The 24,002-nt window shown below is 48.2% G+C and overlaps 1 protein-coding gene and 1 long non-coding RNA gene across 4 annotated transcripts; one reads left to right on the plus strand and one right to left on the minus strand.

The window, feature by feature from the left end:
- Window positions 1–1,162: 1,162 nt before the first annotated feature.
- On the plus strand, window positions 1,163–24,002 carry PITX3 (paired like homeodomain 3; the record flags this gene model as incomplete). Of its 3 annotated transcripts, XM_079975391.1 has the most annotated exons (5): window positions 1,394–1,431; window positions 19,188–19,264; window positions 20,014–20,149; window positions 21,152–21,357; window positions 22,405–24,002. In XM_079975391.1, the coding sequence occupies 4 exons, from the start codon at window positions 19,226–19,228 to the stop codon at window positions 22,951–22,953; spliced, it is 930 nt and encodes a 309-aa protein (XP_079831517.1). In that variant the 3' UTR covers window positions 22,954–24,002. The 3 variants fall into 3 exon arrangements, with proteins under 3 accessions (XP_079831516.1, XP_079831517.1, XP_079831518.1); XM_079975390.1 differs by lacking the exon at window positions 19,188–19,264 and having other exon boundaries at window positions 1,163–1,431; window positions 20,037–20,149; XM_079975392.1 differs by lacking the exons at window positions 1,394–1,431; window positions 19,188–19,264 and adding an exon at window positions 1,546–1,616.
- On the minus strand, window positions 18,276–21,076 carry LOC307215819. The gene is made up of 4 exons (XR_013838641.1): window positions 20,796–21,076; window positions 19,966–20,126; window positions 18,849–18,962; window positions 18,276–18,430 (listed from the first exon to the last, which is right to left on the minus strand). It is a non-coding gene; the product is annotated as an uncharacterized lncRNA (long non-coding RNA).

Here is a 24,002-nt window from a genome sequence, read left to right on the forward strand (position 1 = left end):
CCTATTGGTGGCTCTTAGATAATCCACAAAATACAGAGTCCATTCATAACACACAGTGTTCATTCATAAAGCAGTAACATAAATCTCCATTGCTACATATTGGTTGTATATTTTAGCGATTGAATGTACAAGTTTATGGCCATGCTGTAGTGTGGTGCTTATGCAACTGTGAATAAAAAGTAGCTGGGCTCATTATCTCGGGGTTTGGGGGGGGGAGAGTGACAAAACTGATTTCCAATAAGTGCCCCCCTTTATTTCCATAATGAGTCCTTGAGTCTTGTACTCTCGGTGACACCAGGGACTTAGAAAGTGCAGGTCTTGTCAGTCCAACCCCTGCACAGTCTCATCAGTGCTGACCTTAAGGTAATTGGAGCAATTGGGCCAAATTAGGCCCCACGGGCCGCTCCTAAGGGGGCCCCTGCACCAGGGCAATCTAGATGGATTTTATTTAGATCTATAAGATATAAAGTTTTGCAGACTTTGGCTGTGAACTGGTGCCCTACCAAAAAAAAATATGCAAGTTGCGCCCCACTGTTTCAAACTGAGCGTCACTGGCTAGCCATGAGTCTCATAGTTGCTGGGCATGAGTTGCCCTGCCCTTGCATGAAGTCTTGGGTTTACAATTTTGAGAGGGGGAGACTGCAGCACTGGGGAACGGGCAGGCTGGTGAGGCTCCCTAGACTTAGAGGCCCGAGTTGCCCTGCCCTAGCATGAAGTCTTGGGTTCACAATTTTAGGAGAGGGGAGACTGCCCGCTGGGGAGGCCCCCTAGATTTAGCGGCCTAGGCTTCAGCCTACTTATCTTATACAGTACATAACTCCAGCACTGATGGTCATGTTCACTGTTTAAAAGGTTGCCAGTCATGCCTGCTTTTACCTCCCCTTCCCTAACTCTCTGGTCTTTGGGTGCTCCAGAGAAGCCCCGAGGGGACTCACGACTTTCCTGCCGGGACCTTCCTTGTCACCTGGAGGCTTTGGTAAGCCGCTGCCACCGCGACCCCTCCTTCCTCCCCCGAGGGAGCTGGCCTGCCCCTGCCCACGAGCGGGCCTCCGAGGGGCGGGTCGGGGAAGCGCCAGAGTCTGGCAAGGGCGGGGCCCGACGACGCCTCGCCTAGCCGGGGAAGGGGACGGGGGGGGGCGCTTGGCCAGCCTCGCGGCTGCGAATGGGGCGGGCTAGGCGCGCGCTGCCCGATGGCAGCTGCCTGGGGGCGCCGATGGCCTCATCCTTAAAGCCGATGGCCCCCGCGAAGGGGACGCACTCGACGGCGGGACCCTCCTCCAGCAGGCTGCGGCCAAGCGCACGCAGCTCGGCAGCACTACTCCGCAGGGACTTACGACGAGCGGAGCCGGAGCTGGGCAGCCCCGAAGGCTGGCGCGGAGGCGAGGCGAGGACAGCCGACGGCTCTTTCCGGGCGCACGGACGCCGCGCGCTGTAAGTGGTCGCTGCGCCGGCTTCTCCCCGGGGCGCAAGGCAACGGAGACAGCCGATAGCGGGGCGGGACGGGGCGGGGTGCCGGGACAAGGCTGGGTGTGCCCGACGGCTTGCATTGCGCGCCCCTTGCCTTGCTGCCGCCGCCGCGTGTGGCGATGCCTATTCTGCCAGCTGCTGTTGGGAAGGTGAGGGCGCATCTTGTCCTTTGTTTGGTCCCGGCCTTCCCGTCGAGCCTGTGGTGGAGGGCGGCCGGTCTTTCTTCTGCTCAGCCTCCCCCTGCCGCAGCCGGTGGGCCGGGCGTGATTTTCTGCAGTCGTGGAAAGTCCCCCACTCCACGGTTCCCCGGCAGCGCACTGGCTCTGGTTGCCGTCGAGGCTTCGCGAAGTGCTCCTAGGCACTGACGGACGGGGCTCGGGAACCCGAGGGTGAGTTGATGCGGTGGCTAGGGCACAATCGAGGCGCCTGGGCAGTGGGCAGGAGAGCCGAGGCGACCCCTCCGACTCAGATAAACTCTGCTTTCTGAACTGCAACCCAGACGCCGCTTTAGTTTCCGCACAGAGTCGAAAAAGCGGTGCTTGTAGACGCGCGAAATTATGAGCCGGGGTTTCTTTTGTAAGGTAACGGTTTGCTAAAAAACAAGCTTGCGGGTGTGCGAGAAAGAGAGGGGGAAGAGAGAGGAAGCGAAATGGCGCGGGGAAAGTCCGTCGGCTTTTGGACAGATAGACAAATGATATTTATGTAAGGACCGTGCTTCTGTTTACAACCGGAGGGATCTTGCAGGTTCCCAGAAGAGGAGATATTCAGTCTCCCCCTTGGGAACCCTTGTTTAATTTTTCTCCGCTTTTTGCTGGCAAATACGGCTCCTTATCAGCAGGACTAGTCTATTTTAACTCTGTCCTCACGAAAATAAAAACTGGATTTTGCCTAGGAAGGAGACCCTTCAGAGAAGAATGATTATTAAATTGACAAACCGCTGCAAAAAGGAAAGCCGCAAACGAAAAACAAAACCAAACCCAAATGCATGTTAATGTCACCTTATTAATTCAATTACTTTATTAATAGTTATTGATTAATAGTTTTGGGACTATTTTCTCTACTCAAGTTTCTATTTATAATTTAACATTACTTACAGAAGACAATGTTTTTCAAAGACCAAATCAAAATTAATTTAACAGTAAAATTGTTCAAAAAACATATTGCATCCTGACTTTCTTCGGAATGAAAACCACGGCGACTAGGAAGATGTAAATGCATCTAAATAAACCACAATATCAATACGTTTGTCCGTTAATTTTAAATATTCGCAATTATAATTCAACAAGATAGAATGCAGTAATTTGCACATTCGTGACACCAAAGTACTTTTTCAGTTTTCCCGTGTTTTCTTACTCGGAATGCAACGGTATGCAAAGTTTTATGTCCATAGTAAAACCGTAATTAAAAATATGTCCATAATAACCCTTTCCTTCTCCCCCCCCCAACGAATATTGTGCAGAAGTTACTGTGTGGTTTTAGTTTATCAGGGCTTAATTGGCATTTGATCACCAGTGCGGGGACATTGTGCTCTTTACAAATGACTCCCCCCCATCCCATATGATCAAAAACCAGCAGGCATTGCTAAGTCGGTGCCACAAGCAAACTGTGACTCGGGTAAGAAAAGCTCAGCATCTAATCTGGGCTGAAAACGCCAAATACTCGGCGGACTATTCGCGCGCAAGCTGGACTCCCCCCACGTCGCGTTGGGAAAGGGGGCAGGGGGGCAAGGGGAGGCCGGCGCCTGCTGCCTAATCGTTTTTCCGCAATTCCTTGCTCGCTTCTGTTGCGCAGACTTTTGCATAAGAAAGCACCGTAGCATTCAGAAGGCGGAAAGCCGTCGCCTGCTCTCTGTCTTAGTAGTTGCCATCGGGGCGCAACCACAGAAGCGCGTGTGCGCAGTGGCGGCGATGCTTAGACGCCTTCTGGCCGCCCAGCTCAAGACAAACCAGGGGGCAGCCCCGCTGCCTCCCTTCGGATCGGGGGCGGGGAGCCGTTTGGGCCGCAGTCGGTTCTCCCAAGAGTGGATCTGGGTAAAGAAAGAAAGGAGTCAGTTACGCACGTTGCACTCCGCGCAAATTCAGCGAGAGCGGCGGAATGGTGGCAGGATTAAGAGGCGCCCCTTTGACGTACCACCCCGACCCCGGCCCCCACCCACCGACCCACCCCCCGCTCTCATTCGTTGCAGCGGGTTAGATTGGATGACCCCCCCCCCCCCATCCCTTCTCCAATCTCTCCAATTTAATGATTCCCCGCGCGCGATCTGGCGCAATTCGCGGCTAACGCTTTGCAACACTTTCTCCCCGGCGGAGGGAGCTGGAGGAGCATCTCGTGGTCCCGATCCACAGTTCGGTGGTGGCACCTCCCCACCAGTTCCCCCTGGTTTTGCGGGGACAGCGCGGCCGAGAAAAGGGGCAGCTGGCTTGCAGCTGCCGACCGCCCCGACGTGGCCGCTTTCGGCTTGGCAAGAGAGAGACTGCCTCGTGGGCGATTGGCGAGGCGCGCCTACGCATCCTGGCAGCCTGATCCCTTTCCCAAACCGGGCGGAGCAAGAGACGCTCCTTCCCAGCCCCCTCTGGGAGCGGTGGTGGGGCGCCCCCTCGAGCCTTGACGGCAGGCGACCCGTTGGTCCCTTGCTCGCCGGGAGCTCAGCGCTGCGGGTTCGAAGGGTGCTGACTGAGTGGCTCGACTGGGGCCGGTTTGGCTTTCAAAGGCGCATGAGATGGCCCCCATGGGTTTGGACAGTGGTTCTCAATTTTTTTCCCCTCTGGCAACTTTTTTCAGAATAAAAATTTGCTGTAATATTTTTGGTTTTTTTAATTGACAGGTGAAATAGCTCAGTTGGTAGAGTAAAGGTAAAGGGACCCCTGACCATTAGGTCCAGTCGTGGCCGACTCTGGGGTTGCGGCGCTCATCTCGCTTTATTGGCCGAGGGAGCCGGCGTACACCTTCTGGGTCATGTGGCCAGCATGACTAAGCCGCTTCTGGCGAACCAGGGCAGCGCACGGAAATGCCGTTTACCTTCCCACCGGAGCAGTACCTATTTATCTACTTGCACTTTGGTGTGCTTTCGAACTGCTAGGTTGGCAGGAGCTGGGACTGAGCAACGGGAACTCACCCCGTCGCAGGGATTCAAACCACTGACCTTCTGATCGGCAAGGCCTAGGCTCTGTGGTTTAACCCACAGCACCACCCTCATCCCAGTTCGTAGAGTATGAGGCTCTTAATCTCAGGGCCACGGGTTTCAGCCCCACTTTGGAGACAAAATATTCTTGCATTGCAGGTTGTTTGGACAATATGACCCTCTTGGTCCCTTCCAACTCAACCATTCTATGGTTCTATGAGAAGAAATATATTGGGAAATAAAATCACAAGTAGGATTGCTCTCATTTTAAAAAGACATCTGTGCATATTCTGCAAGTAAAATAATTGTTTTGGGCTGTGCTATACTATACTACACTGAAATGTTTTGAGTGTTTCTTTGATTGCCCTTGAATCTTCCTGCCACACATCTTTTTCTGCCACATCCTTTGAGAACGCCTGGCTTGAACAGCAAATCACGACCCATCCCATATTTTGTGTGTGGATTTTGACTAACGTGCAGGCAGCTTTGCTAAGTGGGAAGGTGGTGTAAAGTTCAGTGGGCTTGTTTTGGGGGTGGGGAATGATGGGAGGTCATTTCACTAGGACTTTACCGGAAATGGGAACCAAATCTCTATTCTTCCCTTTTTGTATCCGGAAGATGGGATTCCTGCCACTGATGGGGCTGTGAGTTGGCAGCCCTGAGATGTTCCTGGATTGCTGTGTCTGCTAAAACACCAGGGTTGCCTTGAATTCTCTCTGGTATGAAAACTTGAGGCCATCCTGGGTATTTTCAGGCCTAGTGGGGCAGGGGTGTGATTCTCCTTTATCCAACAAGTAAACAAGGTGACAACGATGCATTCAAGTTTTGCTGCTGTTTGACACAGACCAGTGTAGAGGATGTCAGAAGATGTGGGAAAATAATCAGGCTAGATACTTCTTTCTTTTCCTTTGTCTGGGTTCCCATCTCATGCTAGCAGTCTCAATGGTAACACTTCTTTGCTTGCGTTGCTGATTCTAAACAAAGAATGTGCTTCTGCTGACTCAAGCTCTTTTTGTTTTGCAAAACCAGTCAGAAGACAGGACCAGGGAGTTTGACGCAGCTTACTGCCCAGCCAGGCAACTTGCATAGGTTTTCAGCCATGCTACATGACGCGGGTGGTGCTGTGGGTTAAACCACAGAGCCTAAGACTTGCCGATCAGAAGGTCGGTGGTTCGAATCCCTGCGACGGGGTAAGCTCCCATTGCTTGGTCCCTGCTCCTGCCAACCTAGCAGTTCGGAAACACGTCAAAGTGCAAGTAGATAAATAGGTACTGCTCCGGCGGGAAGGTAAACAGTGTTTCCGTGCGCTGCTCTGGTTCGCCAGAAGCAGCTTAGTCATGCTGGCCACATGACCCGGAAGCTGTACACCGGCTCCCTTGGCCAGTAAAGTGAGATGAGCGCCGCAACCCCAGAGTCGGCCACGACTGGACCTAATGGTCAGGGGTCCCTTTACCTATAGCTTAAACTAAAGCAAGTTTTCTTGGATTTGCTGAAAATCCAAGTGACCTCAGCAAGTATTTCAGCTTCAAATATGATTCTGATTGTTTCTACTTTTTGTTAAGTATTTTTATTTATTCTTTTTTTTAATTTTTTATTAAATTTTGACATAAATATATTTCACAAACATACAAAAGACAAAATGAAAAAGAAAAAACAGAAAAAGAGAAAAAAACAAACAAAAAAAACATGAAATACATACAACTTTGAATACAACATGAAATACATACAACTTCCCTTTATCTCGATTTCGGAAATTATTATCTTGTTTATCTATCTGCTGTGTCTATTCCTTAATAAAACTTTTTACGTAGTAAGCGTTATCTCATGCCTACTGTGATTTCTATAAGTACATATGTGTTTCTGATCAACATTTTAATTTTTATTTATTCACTTGATTTGGGTGGGGGAATGCAGCCCCCAAAACTTCTCTGTCCAGTCCTTGGGACTCTCCCCAGGCTGTGCCCCTCCTTGGGTCAAAGACCCTCTCCACAAGGCACATCCCTCCTCTCCACCCTCCTGAAATGTTTCTGCCTCGTGTGAACTGATGGGGACACACATTATAACCTTACATGACCCTGTGTAAAGTGTGGCTTCCTGTTGGATACCTGGAACACAAGTGTTTTGGCACTAAGGAGCCTGCTGGCAGGAGATTAAGAGGACATGTTGCTGTTTTGCTGGGAGAGTGGGAGATTTGGGAGAGGGAAGATCGTGTGAAACCCCAGAGACAGACAGAGAGAGAGAGAGAGAGAGAGAGAGTAAAAAGCAACATGCAGCTAAGACAGTGGAGCAGGGAGCTGCTGCCTCCTGCACTAAAACATCATTCTGCAGCCAGGGAATGACAGGATGAAGCCTACATCTACTTCCCAGTCCAAGGCTGTAGCAGCGGGAACTGAGACTGCTCTAACAGACCCTAATTACTCAGTGGTACATAGCTGATTCTTTGAACTCTATCCTCTCCTGTTTTTGTTGCTGTAGTTATTTAGAGGCCCACCTTAATTTGAATATTTGTTTCTGAACCATTTATTTTGCTTCTTCCCTTCTTGTTAAATCAGTGTTTGTGAGTGGGAAAATGTTAACTGGGTGAAGTCCAATGTTAGTTAGACTCACTAAATGTAAAGGGACCCCTGACCATTAGGTCGAGTCACGGATGACTCTGGGGTTGCGGCGCTCATCTCACTTCCGGGTCATGTGGCGCTTCTGGCGAACCAGAGCAGCGCACAGAAACGCTGTTTACCTTCCCGCCAGAGTGGTACCTATTTATATGCTTGCACTTTGACATGGTTTTGAACTGCTAGGTTGGCAGGAGCAGGGACCGAGCAATGGGAGCTCACCCTGTCGCGGGGATTCGAACCGCCGACCTTCTGATCGGTAAGCCCTAGGCTCTCTGGTTTAGACCACAGCACCACCCACGTCCAGTTAGACTTACTAGACCCACTGAAATAAACGGGCTGAAAACTCTTATCACCCACTTCCTTTTAAAAAATCAATTTATTAGCAAATTGAAAATGAGGGAAAGCAGAGGAAAAAATGGGGCAAAGTAATGTCCAAATCTTTGTACATTAAACAAGAATCTGAAACAAAAAGAACCATATAAAGGTATAAAAAGAGCAAGCGTAATATAAAAATGTGATATTGTTTAAAAAAATTAAGACCAACGATGTTAAAAACTTTATAATGTGTGTAGGATTGCAGCCATAATGACTATTTCTTAGCAATTCTTAAAAATTACTTCAATAAATCCCACTGTAGCTTTTGAGAGTGCTTCAAAAGTTGCCATAATAGCAATCTACCAGATTTTCAAGGCATTCAAGCTGACATAATGTTTGATACCACCCCACAATATTTAAGAAGCAGCATTCTAGCCCCAACCAATTTTTTAAAAATCTAATTTCAAAATATATATTATAGTTGTGTCTTTGGAATAGGCTCTGCAAGAATTTGAAAAAACTTTTATCAAAAAGTGCTGCACGCGATCATATGCCGCCAAATATGTATAGAAAGTCCATAAATTCATATGTGTAAAAATTAGCAATCTTGTGTACACTGTACAAAAACTGTATGTTCACTGAATGTAACAGATGAACAGCCCTGGTGTCTCTTCCAAACTATTCCTAAGGAGATAAAATAAAGTAGTGTACAGTGGTACCTCAGGTTACATACGCTTCAGGTTACATATGCTTCAGGTTACAGACTCCACTAACCCAGAAATAGCACCTCGGGTTAAGAACTTTGCTTCAGGATGAGAACAGAAATCGTGCTCCAGCGGCACGGCAGCAGCAGGAGGCCCCATTAGCTAAAGTGGTGCTTCAGGTTAAGAACAGTTTCAGGTTAAGAACGGACCTCTGGAACGAATTAAGTACTTAACCAGAGGTACCACTGTACGTCTTCCTGAACAGGGACAGGTGGGATAAATAATATACACTGAACTGTTCCAGAGCACAATGATAATATCATATATAATGATATTATATTATCATTATAAATGATAAATAATATACACTGAATTGTTCCAGAGCACAAGTGACATTATCAATCTCTCCTCTGAATGTTCAGTATTTAATCTCTTAGACCTTTTAGAGTAAAGGATGTTTAACAGTAGTGATAAATCAGCCATCCTTAGCTCCTTAGCTGGACTTGAGCTCTTCCTTTGAATGGTGGGCAAGAATGAAAATCGGCAGTTCTGTGAAGTCTTGCCATTGCTTTAAAAAAGTATAAACTCACGTTTCCAAAGCTTCCAAGGTAATACAGTACAAGTAGCATCAGGACAAATTTAAACAATCGTAATAAATGCAACGAACTCAGCAGCAGCTGCAGCACAGGGTCACAGCCCCCATCCCTGGAGAAGAACGTGATCTCAAAAGCTGTAAGACCAGAGAAACTCCACACCTCACCATCGGAGTAATTGTGGTTGAGTCCCCCCTTCTCTTCACCTAAAATGGTTTTAGTAGCTCTTGCAGCAGCCCATCGGAGAGGTTCCTGAAGGACGAGTCAGCAAATTCCCCCTAGCCTACAGAACAGATGAACTATCACAACAACAGCACACACTGTTTCGTTTTTCTTTTGTCGTCCCTGTTTCATAGACGGGAAGTTCAGCTCGCTGTCTGAAGCAGGTAACCCTTTACCTAAAAGGCAAGGCCTCTCCAGCTTGTCATTTTCCCAAATGTTGTTTCTTTCCTCCGCTGCTAAGAAATCTGCCTTAACAGTACCTTGCATAGGAAATGAAGTGAATCTGACTTTAAAAATTTTTTAAAAACAACTTTCCCGGCTTCTCTTCTTTCATCTCTGAATATTGCACCAGGGAAACCAACTCATCGTCCATTTATATGCATGGGAATGTTGCAGCCCACATAAAGCAAACAGGATTTCTGTTGTTGTTGTTACTTTAATAATTACCTATATCCGCAAGCAAGCACTCACTTTAGTCCTTCGAAGATGTGATTCCTTGTCACACTTAGGAGAAAGTAGGAACAGAATGAGAATCAGTGACCCAAATTTTCATGCGTTTTTCCAGGTCCAGGAGTATAATTTGTTATGGGTATAGCATCTGAACAAAATACCTTCTCAGAGTTTGTTACCAAGGACTGGTTCTGATATAACAGGCCTGTCCAACAGGTCGATCTTGAGATCTACCGGTCGATCGCTGTCCCTGGTCGATGTTGGTTGATCACAGGTCCCTGACGCCCCCCCCTTTTCCCAAAAAAAGCTCAACAACTCTGGTCATCATTTGCAGGATGATCCCCCTAGGGGGAAGTTTTAATGTGATCCTAATGGGACACTCTCTTTATTTGGCTGTTGCCATTCTAAGGCTGTGGGACGCGGGTGGCGCTGTGGGTTAAACCACAGAGCCTAGGGCTTGCCGATCAGAAGGTCGGCGGTTCGAATCCCTGCAACAGGGTGAGCTCCCGTTGCTCGGTCCCAGCTCTTGCCAATCTAGCAGTTCGAAAGCACACCAAAGTGCAAGTAGATAAATAGGTACCGCTCCGGCGGGAAGGTTAATGGCGTTTCTGTATGCTGCTCTGGTTCGCCAGAAGCGGCTTAGTCATGCTGGCCACATGACCCAGAAGCTGTACACCGGCTCCCTTGGCCAGTAAAGCGAGATGAGCGCCGCAACCCCAGAGTTGGTCACGACTGGACCTAATGGTCAGGGGTCCCTTTACCGTTACCTATTCTAAGGCTGTGTATACCTTAATCTGTTGTGCCCCCGCCTCTGGTTTTGAATCCAAGTACAAGCAACCTTACCTCATAGTGTCTTGAGAAATACTGTTGTTTGATATGTTTTCCCTCAAACCAGCTCCAATCTGAAAGGAAAACTGGAGCCATATTTCCTCCGCAGTTAAGGTGTGTAATAATAATAATAATAATAATAATAATAATTTATTTATACCCCGCCCATCTGGCTGGGCTTCCCCAGCCACTCTGGGTTGCTTCCAACAAAATATTAAAATACAGTAATGCATCAAACATTAAAATCTTCCCTAAACAGGGCTGCCTTCAGATGTACCTTTGAGATAGCTGTTCTGCTTGCGTGGATGACAGCGTCTGCACAAATGACAGTTTCATGAAAATGAGTTGGGGGGACATTGCAGGAAATCAGGCAATGCGCATCAGGTGAAGGCATCCTCGCCCCTCTCCGATGTGCACAGCAGAGTGAAAATGTGACTTGAAATGCAACGGGGGGGGGGGGGACCTCTCTGTGTTTTAAGCCACTAATGTATACCTGAAGTAGCGTCTCCACCCCCATCGTTCAGCCCAGACACAGAGGTCCAGTGCCGAGGGCCTTCTGGTGGTTCCCTAACTGTGAGAAGCCAAGTTACAGGGAACCAGGCAGAGGGCCTTCTCGGTAGTGGCGCCCGCCCTGTGGAACACCCTCCCACCAGATGTCAAAGAAACAACTATCTGATGTTTAGAAGACATCTGGAGGCAGCCCTGTTTAGGGAAGTTTTTAATGACTGATGTTTTAATGTATTTTTAATCTTTTGTTGGAAGCCGCCTAGAGTGGCTGGGGAAACAGCAGCCAGATGGGCAGGGTATAAATAATAACTTATTATTATTATTAATAATGATGATGCATTGCTGATGATGCATTGCAGGTCTGTCTCAGAGCCCACCCAGACAGGTGAGGGTTTTTTTGCAGGTGAATTCTGCAACATGTCAATGACACAATAAATTGCCGGGAGGGACAAAAATAGTGAGCAAACACATCTTATCAAGCTCCACCCACTAGTGCGGACAGGAAACATCAATACAGATAAAAAGTGCCACTCTCCTGAGATGTAAGAAACACACCCTTTGGGGCTGCTGAAATGAAGGCAAAGTAGGATGAGGAGTGGTTTTTTTGGGCGGGACGGATTGTGGAGGCAGCTCTAATAATGACAACATGTATTCAGGGACAGCCAGCTCCCGATTTCTGAATGGGAGGGGAGGAGGGAGGCAGCCCCTGTTAACTGTTGAGAAAAATGCATTTGGCATTTGTGGAGCTACCTTCTAGGACTCAGATCTCGTATCATATCAGATCCCCTAGGCTGAGTTCTGGTGAGCTTGTGTATCAGAACAACAAAGGGCCACTCTGGAGGGCCTTTTTATTGTACACTTAGGATAATTTGTGCTGGTGATGGTCTCAGAGAGGTCATACTTGGTCCTCCTTCCAATCTTGTTTCAGCATTTAGAAGATTTAAAGCAGGAGCTTCATTTCCAACCTGTGCATATCCCATAACTTCCTGCTGAAATGCCATCACATTTTATGCTGCAGATCTTTGTTCCGCTTCTGTTGCACTATAGCCTCTCCACACAGGGATACTGTAGGGAAGCATTTCAGTACTAAAGCAGAATAAATTCACTGCTAACAAAAACCCCTATTTGTGAAAGAGTAACTGGGAACGCGGGTGGCGCTGTGGGTTAAACCACAGAGCCTAGGACTTGCCGATCAGAAGGTCAGTGGTTCGAATCCCTGCAATGGGGTGAGCTCCCGTTGCTCGGTCCCAGCTCCTGCCCACCTAGCAGTTCGAAAGCACGTCTAAGTGCAAGTAGATAAATAGGTACCACTCCGGTGGGAAGGTAAACGGCGTTTCTGTGCGCTGCTCTGGTTCGCCAGAAGCGGCTTAATCATGCTGGCCACATGACCCAGAAGCTGTACGCCGGCTCCCTCGGCCAATAAAGCGAGATGAATGCCGCAACCCCAGAGTTGGTCACGACTGGACCTAATGGTCAGGGGTCACTTTATCTTTAACTTGGGAAAGGAAAACAAGAACAGGATTGTGTTGCGGAAAGGAGAACAGAATGTATATGTGCTCTGGTCATCATTTGCTTGCAACTGATGTTAGATCAATACTTAATTTCTAAAATGAGAAGTGTGAGTGATATGCCATCCTTCTGTAAGCACCACTTCTTACTTTTAAGTGTGTGGGAAGGGGGAAACCTGCAGTTGCTCAGTGGCGAGGGGAAAACTGTCTGCATATGCTCCAAAGTACTCTCTTTATTTCTGCTTAAGAATTCTGTGCCTTAGCCACTGAATTGAACTCATAGTCAGGTACCCAGTGTTAGAAACTCAGATATATAAGCTAGGTGCCAAATGGCACCTTAAATCTAGGTTACTCTCCACATGTTGTTGGACTACAACTCCCATAATCCCTAACCATTATCTATGCTGACTAGGGTTGATGGGAGATGGGAAGCTAAGTGCTGAAGAGCCACAGATTCCCCAATTCCTGTTGTAAATTGCATAAAGGAAGCTATGGGCATAGACATGTGTTTCATGTGTATTTGAACTGCTGTGGGGTTTGTGGCTTACCCCACAGCTTTTATCGCCTAGTTGGAATGAGTGCACGCGCACACTTTTAGCTCTTGTTTTCTAGTTGTTGCGAATGCGAGTCTGAATTGTGTTAAAGCCTTGGACTCTGCCCCTAGGACTACACACTCATTTACAAGAGTGAAATGTTGAAGGGTATACAAAATACATCTTCTTTTTTGCCAACCTATACAGCACCCCCTATCTTTAGACTATAGAGTGTGTGATATTTGATAAGCGTTCTCTACCTGATAAGCTAGCAGGGAAGCCTGTGCTCTTTGACAAATGTTCCAAGCTTGCTACATGGATCTGTCTTTCAATAAGGCACTGTAAATCCATAAATTACTTTTACAGTATAATACAACACATTATTTTGCTGTTTAATTTGCCCACGAACCTTAGGATGTGGTATCAAAGGTTTCCCCATTACTGCAGTTGTGTGGGCCCATGGATCTCTTTGGCTTTGCAGTGGCATCAGAACACCAGAGAAAATGATTGTCTAGAAAGCTTCCAGACATCATCTCTTAACTTAACGTGGAAGTTTGTTTTAGTCCTTTGTCACTCCCGGCCATAGTTAGATCATTCTAGGTTGTATGTGTGACACAGTTGTGCAGGAAACAGCAACCTGAAAGCAATGCAGAGCTGGTGAAGAACGAAAACAACATGTGATATGTGGGGACACATTTTACCCTGATGGCTGCAGCTTCTCAGAGCATAGTCTCACCCCAGATTAGCGCAGGGCAGCAGCTAAGCCAAGGCTTGCATTAACCATGATTCCAGGTTTGATAAAAGGCTAAAGAGGCTAAATCACAAACCTGGGTTTGGATGACATGTTGAGCCAAACTTTGGCCAGGGAGGAATAAAGCAGCTACCATCTCCTTGGGATCCAGCAGCAGTGCTGGATTTAAGGCGGTGCCGGCAGTTCCCCCGCACAGGGCGCTGAGCCAAGGGGTGTGTGCATAACAACAACAACAAATATTTAACCACTGAGCCTCTTGGGCTTGCCAATCAGAAGGTCAGAGGTTCGAATCCGCACAACAGGGTGAGCTCCCATTGCTCTTTCCCAGCTCCTGCCAATCTAGCAGTTTGAAAGCACGCCAGTGCAAGTAGATAAATAGGTACCACTGCGGCGGGAAGGTAAATGTGCTTCTGTGCACTCTGGCTTCTGTCACTGTATTCTGTTGCACCATAAGCAGTTTAGTCATGCTGGCCACATAACCCGGAAAATTGTCTGTGGACAAACGCCGGCTCCCTCGGCCTGAACGTGGAGATGAGCGCTGCATCCCATTGTCAAGTTTGACTGGACTTAACCGCCCAGGGGTCCTTTACCTTAACAGGTACCTACCGAGAAGGTGCATAAAAAGAGCAACTGGGATTGGAAAAAGAATGATTGCTATCATAAGAAATGGGAGCGGGACGCGGGTGGCGCTGTGGGTAAAACCTCAGCGCCTAGGACTTGCCAATCGTATGGTCGGCGGTTCGAATCCCCGCGGCGGGGTGAGCTCCCGTTGTTCGGTCCCAGCTCCTGCCCACCTAGCAGTTCGAAAGCACCCTTAAGTGCAAGTAGATAAATAGGTACCGCTTTATAGCGGGAAGGTAAACGGCGTTTCCGTGTGCTGCGCTGGTGCAGGCTCGCCAGAGCAGCTTCGTCACGCCTATGTCCCACTTGATCCCCCTGGACTACACTGCAAGACTAGTGACACGGGTGGTCTAAACCACAGAGCCTAGGGCTTGCCGATCAGAAGGTTGGTGGTTCGAATCCCCGTGACGGGGATTGCTTCTCGGCCTTTTGGCTAAGATCAAGTGCGAATCCCCGTGACGGGGTGAGCTCCCGTTGCTCAGTCCCTGCTCCTGCCAACCTAGCAGATCGAAAGTATGTCAAAGTGCAAGTAGATAAATAGGTACCACTCCGACAGGAAGGTAAACAGCGTTTCCGTGCGCTGCTCTGGTTTGCCAGAAGTGGCTTAGTCATGCTGGCCACATGACCCGGAAGCTGTACACCGGCTCCCTCGGTCAGTAAAGCGAGATGAGCACCGCAACCCCAAAGTTGTCCGCTACTGGACCTAATGGTCAGGGGTCCCTTTACCTTTACATTGCAAGACTATCGTAAGCTGTTCTTTTCAGCACAGTTCCTCAGTCTTCAAAAAGAGTACAACAGCAGTAGAGCACATTGCAGTGATGCTGCAAGCAACTCCCTTGGCCTCAGCCTAACCCTCTGAAGTTTTCAGAGTGAGGTTTATTCTCACAAGCCACTCTCTCTCAGCCCCAGCTGCACTGACCCTCAAATTTCGGGTCCACAGACATCATTTGCATTGGGAGGATTATTTTAAAGTGTTGGCAAACCTTAAACTAACATTTTACATAAGAGAAATATGTCAGAAAGTAAATTTGTCTGGGAGTGGACATTCTGTCGCCCTGTCTCTGGTAAATTAAAACCTTGGGTTTCTCATTTGATTTCCACAGGCAGGGAAAACCATTTAAACATTCAGCATGAAACAGCATATGTAGACAATGAGATGGTTCTCTCTAACTTTCTACTCTCTGTAGTTTTCATGGTCTATAAAAGGAAGGAAGGAACTGCAAGTCTTTCACAAGCCATTTACCCCTTAACTTACAGAACTTTTAAAAATCTGTCATAGTGTATTTATTTTATACTAAATTGTAAATGCATAGCTACTTTCCATCTAAAAGGTGCTCAGAGGTTTACAACAGAAAATTTAAAATATATATAGTTGTTAGAAAGCTGACTGTGAATAAGTTGTGCGAATGATCCCTTTCAGGAGAGAGTGCTGTCTAAGGCTACACTGGGACTGGGCTTTAAATAACTGGTGCAGTGGTACTTCGCGTTAAAAACTTAACTCGTTCTGGAGGTCCATTCTTAACCTAAAACTGTTCTTAACCTGAGGTCCCACTTTAGCTAATGGGGCCTCCCACTGCTGCCGTGCTGCCACCGCGCGATTTCTGTTCTCACCTGAAGCAAAGTTCTTAACCCGAGGAACTATTTCTGGGTTAGTGGAGTCTGTAACCTGAAGCGTATGTAACCTGAGGTACTACTGTACCTTGAACTGGCAGCTGGTTCAAATAAACGTGATGGAAACAGAGGACTGGATAATGCAGAAACCTGCGCTCAGCTACTTCTGAGTAGCAGGCTAATCGTGGCTGTTTATCTTCCGGTGATTAATGGTTTCCCATGGTTCCCGTTTCAATTCCATTAAGATCACAAGTGTAGGAAAATTGCCCTGATGCTTTATGCTCCCCCCCCCCCCGCCCCAATTCTTATATACAAGAAATTCATGACCTTTCCTTGAACTTAGATCACTTTCCCCCCTTTGTGCGTTTCTGGGCTATATGTTCGAAATCAGAAATCATCTGAATCTTCTGCCCTGGTCCCCAGGACATGATTGGACAGAGAAGTGCATATTTATGCTGATGACACCACACATGGCCCAAATGACAAACCATCTCTCCTGCTGGCTCAGGGTGTGTGTTTAAAGCAGTAATGAGGACTAGATAGAGCCATTTGTGGTGCCTCAGAACGGACAGCTTCAGAGCGACAGAGTGGAAGTCTGCACAGTACTCTGAATAAAAGGGACCCCTGACCATTAGGTCCAGTCGTAGCTGACTCTGGGGTTGCGGCGCTCATCTCGCTTTATTGGCCGAGGGAGCCGGCGTACAGCTTCTGGGTCATGTGGCCAGCATGACTAAGCCGTTTCTGGCGGACCAGAGCAGTGCACGGAAACGCCATTTACCTTCCCACCGGAGTGGTACCTATTTATCTACTTGCACTTTGACGTGCTTTTGAACTGCTAGGTTGGCAGGAGCAGGGACCGAGCAACGGGAGCTCACCCCGCTGCGGGGATTCGAACTGCCGACCTTCTGATCGGCAAGTCCTAGGCTCCGTGGTTTAACCCACAGCGCCACCTGTGTCCCTCTGAATAGCTACCCTTAAATGCTAGGAGTGGCTTTGTCCAGCTCTGGCTGGTTCGCCAGCTACTAGGGGGAGAGGAAGGGGGTGCGGTGCGTGTGAGCCGTCCTAGGTGTCACGACTGAGGGGGGTGACAAAATGCTGGTTGGCACTCACCATGGGGCCTGCAGCGCACCTGAGCCAAGCGTCTCTTCTGGGAGAGACGCAGTGGCTTGGGCACGCGCAGGCTCTGTGCTGCCCAAATGGTCTGCCCGCTGCCTCCCACCCAGCTGTAGTGCAGCTGAGTGGGAGGAGGCAAAACCTATGGTTAAGGGAAACATACTCAATAATCACACAAGATGTAACCAGCTGTACTTTTGAATAAATAAGGTATAATATTCATTGTATCAAATTGTAGATTTCAACGGAAGTCTCATAAAGTTCAACGAAAAAGGACCCAGTGGATCAGTTCATTCTCTAGTCAGTTCATGCATAAGGTCCATACATGTATAAGTATCTATTCCACCTGTCTGTTCATAGAGTCCAATAATCCACATTAAGGGTTGTTACAGTTCCACAGAATCCTTTCACAGAGTCTAAGACAAGGATTTCCGGAATATTAACCTTGTTTCGCCATCCTAGGCTTCATCAGTAGAACAGGCTCTAGGTAACGCAAATAATTAGAATATCGTAATCTCACACATTTTTACAGCAAAATCAATATAAAAAACATAAACAATTGTACATACCATATGTAATATTACAGGATAGTGGATCTTATAGCATGGTAGTGGTTGCAGTACCTTATTTATTCAAAAGTACAGCCGGTTACGTCTTGAGCGGGAGGAGGCAGGCAGACCCTAGAGGGCACATGGTGTGCCCTGCCCCTATGGGTGGCTCGCCCTGCCTCTGTGGGCGGCTCACCCTGCCCCTGAAAGTGCTGCTCCAGAAGCCTGAGCGGCTTCCTCCGCCTCTGCCAGCTACAACGTCTTTTGGACATAGATGACTTGGCCACTGTTCCCTGTGCTCTGGCAACTTCCAGACTGGATGACTGCAATGCTCTCTGTGTGGGGTTGCCCTTGAAGACAACTCAGAAACATCAATGGGCCCAAAATGCAGCATCCAGATTCCAGTTCCGTTTCGATCTCATACACCCTTCTGTTTTAAAACAGCTGCCCTGGTTGCTGGTTCCTTTCCAGGCCCAGTTCAAGCTGTTTGTGTTGGGGTTTGGAGCCCCAAATGACTCAGGCCCCAAATTGACCCACCTCCTTTCGCACATACCTAGGGTCAATGCTTTCCCCGGGAACTGAGAATTGGGGAATGGGGCTGAACTGCCATTGGCAAAAGTCAACTCAGACAGCATGAGGAACCATGGGAAAAAGAAGGAGGGGAATTTTGGAGATGTTATGACCAGTTGTTTTTTTTACCTCCCTCCGTAAGCCAGGCAGAAGCTTCCTTTCAGAAGGAGGCTTTGATTTTGGGGGTGGGGGTTGTTTTTTTTCTGTTGTGGTTTGGCCTATCTCTGTTGTTGAGCTAAAAATGTCCTGTGTCAAGTCTCTTCTTGTGCTTTGGGTAGTTCTGGTCTTCGGCTGATACGTTTGCGTGTTGATTCACATCATCAAGTGGAAGATGGCTTCCTTCAGAACATCTATTTCTATTCAGTGATGAGGGAGAAGAGGGAAATGTAGTTCTTATGCTTGGAAAAAGCCAGAGATGAATTCCTACTTAGTTCATACCAGCAAACAGCACCAAGACTGAGCAAAAAAATATTATTTTCAGAACAATGACAAGCAGAGAAGCTGATTTGGGGCCAGGGCATAGAACAACGAGAAATTCCCTGCCTGTTACTGCTCACTCAGCAACAAATATTTGAGGCTGTGTTCTGAAACATGCCCTTTTGAGTTTGTGTCCCAGTTCAGTCAATGGAAACATACAGGGCTAGGGCTGCAAAAATAGATGTGATGTGTGCCTTCTTGTACAGAAGCAAAATAGTTCAGAAAATACCTTTTGCTTCAGGCAGAATAAAACCTCTTTCTGGGGTGCCTACAGATCTCCTGTTTTATGCCACTTACCTTTCTGCAAGTTGGCTAAACTAGTCACCTCTTGCTGGAGGGGCGACTGTCTCGCTTCAGGTCTTTAGCAGGTGAAAAGAAGGAATTTGAATCAGGTCCTTGCAGCATCAGTCCCTGGAAGAGAGGAAATTGTGCTCGGGCGGCAGATGCAGTCGTATGCAAATAGCTGTGTGTGTGGGGGGGGGTGGAATTATCATCTACAAACACTGGGAAGAAATTCCATCTGCTGCTTCCTTGAGAAGGGGGACTTAATAAATTCTGAGACTGCAAAGTTACACACATCTTAATCAAGTCTTAATCCGAAGAATTAATGTGCTGTGCGTTTCTGCATAATTCCAGGAATCACGCAAAAGCTATGACAATAGCCAGAGCCGCAGATGGACTCGCCTCCTTGCACAAAATGCTGCATGAAAAAGGTATATTGAGGCAAACGTGGCTCCCGCCTTCACAGCCTTTCACGTACAGGTGCACCATCTCAAAGTGCCAGGGCGACTCGTGCGCTTTCATGTGCGTGGCGTGCGCACATGTGCTTGTCTATGCATGCGTGTGCACAAGTGCCAAACCACTGTGCTTGCCTTCACGTCTACTGCAGAGGGGGAAAACCGTCCAGAGGTTTTTTTCTCTTAAAAACACTGACCTTTTTTTATCTTAGAAAAGGAGTCGGCGGGGGATACGGGACACAAATATTTCTAACTGCATATATGTTGTTACCTGTAATAACAGTGCAGGATGAAAATGGAGGGAAATGTGAGGTAAGGAAGGAAGAAGATGCCCACCAGTTCACAAGCAGGCATTGCCTCCCAGCTTTGACACAGCCTGCATTGAGGAAATAGGTATAAATTTTGCACCAGAGGCCAAAGGTCAGCTTGTCTTTAGCTTCTGAAAGGAACCAGATCACAAACATTTGGCATTAACCTACCAGTCCACAAACACGAAGGTTTATTTGTTAGCTTTGAAAGGTAGCTGCACTCCCAGAATTAAATCCCACTGTGCACAATGGAACCTGTTCTGGAGTAAAGACATTAATTCTTCACAGTGTTAGCCTGTGGCTGCAACAAGCACACTTATTGAACGTTAACCCCACTTAACTGAACTTATTCCCACCAAGTCAACTGACCTCCTAATCGTATATGCCACTCAGACATCACTTGGGCCTCTTTTTCAGCTCTTCTCCGGTTCCTATTCCAGGCCGATGGAGTTCAACTTGCTCACTGACTCAGAGGCCCACAGTCCCAATCTCTCCCTCTCAGAGTCAGGGACACCACAACATGAGCACAGCTGCAAGGGGCAAGAGCACAGCGGTAAGTACAAAATTGGCTTTGCTCTGAACAGCAAGCGGTGCTTCTCATTTCATAGCCTCCAGCTCTGGCCTGATTAGAAAGGGAGATGCTCTATTTGTTTCTTAGACATGAGCGTATCATAACTGGTAGAGCATAGCTGCAGAACCTCATGCCTGAAGGCCAAAATCCAGGCCTCTAGCTGGCCCTCAGGGATTGCCCAGGCCGTGCCCTCTCCCCAACCCACCCCCTAAAAAGGTAAAGGGACCCCTGACCATTAGGTCCAGTCGTGACCGACTCTGGGGTTGCGGCGCTCATCTCGCTTTACTGGCCGAGGGAGCCGGTGTACAGCTTCCGGGTCATGTGGCCAGCATGACTAAGCCGCTTCGGGCGAAGCACAGCAGTGCACAGAAACACCGTTTACCTTCCCGCTGGAGCGGTACCTATTTATCTACTTGCACTGGCGTGCTTTCGCACTGCTAGGTTGGCAGGAGCAGGGACCGAGCAACGGGAGCTCACCCTGTTGCAGGGATTCGAACCACCGACCTTCTGATCGGCAAGTCCTAGGCTCTGTGGTTTAACCCACAGTGCCACCCTCGTCCCATCCACCCCCTAGGCTAGAATAAATCAAAGACATTTGACTTTGCAGATAAGTGAATATTTTACTCACAAAGTTTCCAGAAGTTACAGCAAATAAGTCTCCAGCACTGGCAGTAAAACAGAGATGAAAAAGGTTCCAAATGACTTAAAAAGAAAAGTATTTTGTTTCTTTACAAAAAGGATCGTGCGATCTTTGGATTAGTAAAGATACAGGCTTCGAAATCTCATTTTTCGAGAGATTCGGTTCATTCGCAGGAAGCCATGACCGCATGACTTCTTGCTTGTTCCAGGAAGCAGGAAGAGAATCGGAGCCTGCTAAGCTCCGCCCCCACTGGCAACCTGAGCTCAGGTTAACCCTTTATTGCACGCAGTTGTGAGTCAGTAATCTATTACAACAAATCGGTGCTCTTGCCTTTGCTTTCAAAGACACAGAAAAGTCACAGCAGAACCAGACCGATGACTCCAATCCTGAGGAAGGCTCCTTGAAAAAGAAGCAGCGCAGGCAGAGAACTCACTTCACCAGCCAACAACTCCAGGAGCTGGAAGCCACTTTCCAGAGGAACCGCTATCCGGACATGAGCACCCGGGAGGAAATTGCTGTCTGGACCAACTTGACTGAAGCCAGAGTCCGGGTAGGCCTCATTCACACCCGCTCTGCTTTCTCTTAATGTGGTCAGAATTTCAGGATTCGATAGCGAACCACATAGCAGACCAAGCAGAATGGAAGAGGCCTCTGCATGTGGCTTTTAACTTTTTGTGTGAGCTATTATACAGCGCAAGTACTTTCTGAGGAACAGATTGCTCTCAAAATCTTGCATTTTAAAAAGTGAGGCACTCCTCTCACAATCACTCCGAATAGTGAACTCAAGCAGCGAGTGCCACTAAGAAACAAGGGGGAGATACTCGCATGCTTGAGGAAACCCTGAGGTTTGCAGAAGTACATTTCCACCCCAAACATGAACAAGCTGAAAGGACGGGGGGGGGGGGGGGGACGACGACACAGGGAGGAGGAACACCAACAAAAGCCCATTGTGGACTGAGCATGCTCAGTAGACATGGAATGAAGAGTAACAGAAGGGGAAAGAAAGTTGGAACACTGGGTGGTGGGAGATAATGGTTGGCTGGGATCCTGTACTCATTTTAGAAGTGAGGGTGCCTGCCACATTTTGTCGCAAGTTTCACCTGTTCTATTGCTGAGGACCCGTTGTAACTGCAGCTCCCATTATCCTTTGCGATGTTCACTGAGGCTTATGGGAGTTGTAGTTCCGCCCCGCCTGGTGTCTACCTGGACACTGAGGTCCAGCACTGAGGGCCTTCTGGCGGTTCCCTCACTATGAGAAGCCAAGTTACATGGAACCAGGCAGAGGGCCTTCTCAGTAGTGGCACCCGCCCTGTGGAACGCCCTCCCACCAGGTGTCAAAGAGAACAACAACTACCAGACTTTTAGAAGACATCTGAAGGCAGCCCTGTTTAGGGAAGCTTTTAATGTTTGATGTATTACAGTATTTTAATATTTTTTTGGAAGCCACCCAGAGTGGCTGGGGAAGCCCAACCAGATGGGCGGGGTATAAATATATTATTATTATTATTATTATTATTATTATTATTATTATTATTATTATCACCAAGCTAACACACAGAGAATGCTAACTTAAGGAAACACTCCCCTTCTCTCACAGGTGTGGTTTAAGAACCGCAGGGCCAAGTGGAGGAAGAGAGAAAGGAACCAACAGGCCGAACTCTGCAAGAACAGCTTTGGAGCCCAGTTCAATGGACTGATGCAGCCTTATGATGACATGTACAGCGGCTACTCGTACAACAGCTGGGCCACCAAAGGCCTTGCCACCAGCACCCTGTCGGCAAAGAGCTTCCCCTTCTTCAACTCGATGAACGTCAGCCCTCTCTCTTCGCAGCCCATGTTCTCCACGCCCAGCTCCATCGGCTCCATGCCCATGCCTTCATCCATGGTAGCTCCCTCCACAGTGACTGGTGTGCCAGGCCCCAGCCTCAACAACCTCAACAGCCCCGGCCTTAACTCGGCCGTTTCATCCAGTACCTGCCCATATGCTTCCCCAGCCAGCCCATACACGTACCGGGACACGTGCAACTCCAGCCTGGCTAGCCTGAGGTTGAAGGCCAAACAGCACGCCAACTTCACCTATCCGGCAGTGCAGACAGCAGCCTCCAGCCTCAGCCCTTGCCAGTACGCTGTGGACAGGCCAGTATGAAGGCCTAGGACCCTTCCCCACCCACCCAACCCCGATAATCAGGAACTTGGCCATTAGCCCGACAGCCACACCCAGACCGACCAAATTCCAGGAAGATATGCTTCATGACGACCATACTGTTATAAACTTTCCGACTTCTCTCTTTTGTTTTTGGCGAAAGTAAACACAACCGCTCATTGAAAGCTCGTTTGGGAAAGAGGACTTTTCTGCCAGGCTCTGAGGTCATTGTCAATCCGGCGCTGAAATGCGATAGCTCTCGGCTTGCTCCTGCTCCGGGCCGAGAACAGGCAACCCATTCGTGCAACAATACGGAGAGAGGGAGACCCAGGAAAGGGAGGGGGGACAACAGTGCAGCTGCCGATTCCACTCACCAACGTATGTCTGTGCGCCACGGCGATTTGCATGCCTGCCGACACGAAACCCTCCGAGGTCTAAACGCTGTGCTGGAAAGACCACAGATTGGTGCATTGAGGATTAGACTTCTTTCACGAATGTTTGCACAATGTTCTGTCGCTTCTTCTTCTTTTCCTTTGCAGATTTCGGCCTTTTGTGGTTGAGAGTTGGCAAAGGAAGATGTGGTCTCATGGAAAGGTTCAGAGTTCATGAAGGCAGGGGCGAGAGAGGGATTATGAGCCGTGGGGAGGGTCTGGGACCCAGCTGAATGGAGAGATCCACTCAGGCACGTTGATAAGATCCTGCCCCCCCCCCCGATTTACACTGGTTTCTAAGACTACAGCAGAAGCTGCTAGCAGGTCGCCAAAAGGGATACAGAACTTTGACTTTAGCAAAAAAAACAACAGCGACAACCGAGAGCTGCATAGTCCCTCCCATGCCTACCTGTGGAAGTCGGGGAAGGGAAGAGTGAAAAGATACAGAGAAATATGAGCAAATAAAACATTCCCTGTTGGATTTCATTTTCGACCAGGCGGGAGTTAAATATCAGTATATCCACATACAGAACCCCATTGCTTTCCTTTTACAGTCAATGGCTCTTTCGTGCTCCCAACAATAAATTCCATTACAAAATAAATCGGAAGAAATCCTCGCAA

This window comes from Podarcis cretensis (assembly GCF_951804945.1).
Source record: "Podarcis cretensis genome assembly, chromosome: 5".
Taxonomy (NCBI): Eukaryota; Metazoa; Chordata; class Lepidosauria; order Squamata; family Lacertidae; genus Podarcis; species Podarcis cretensis.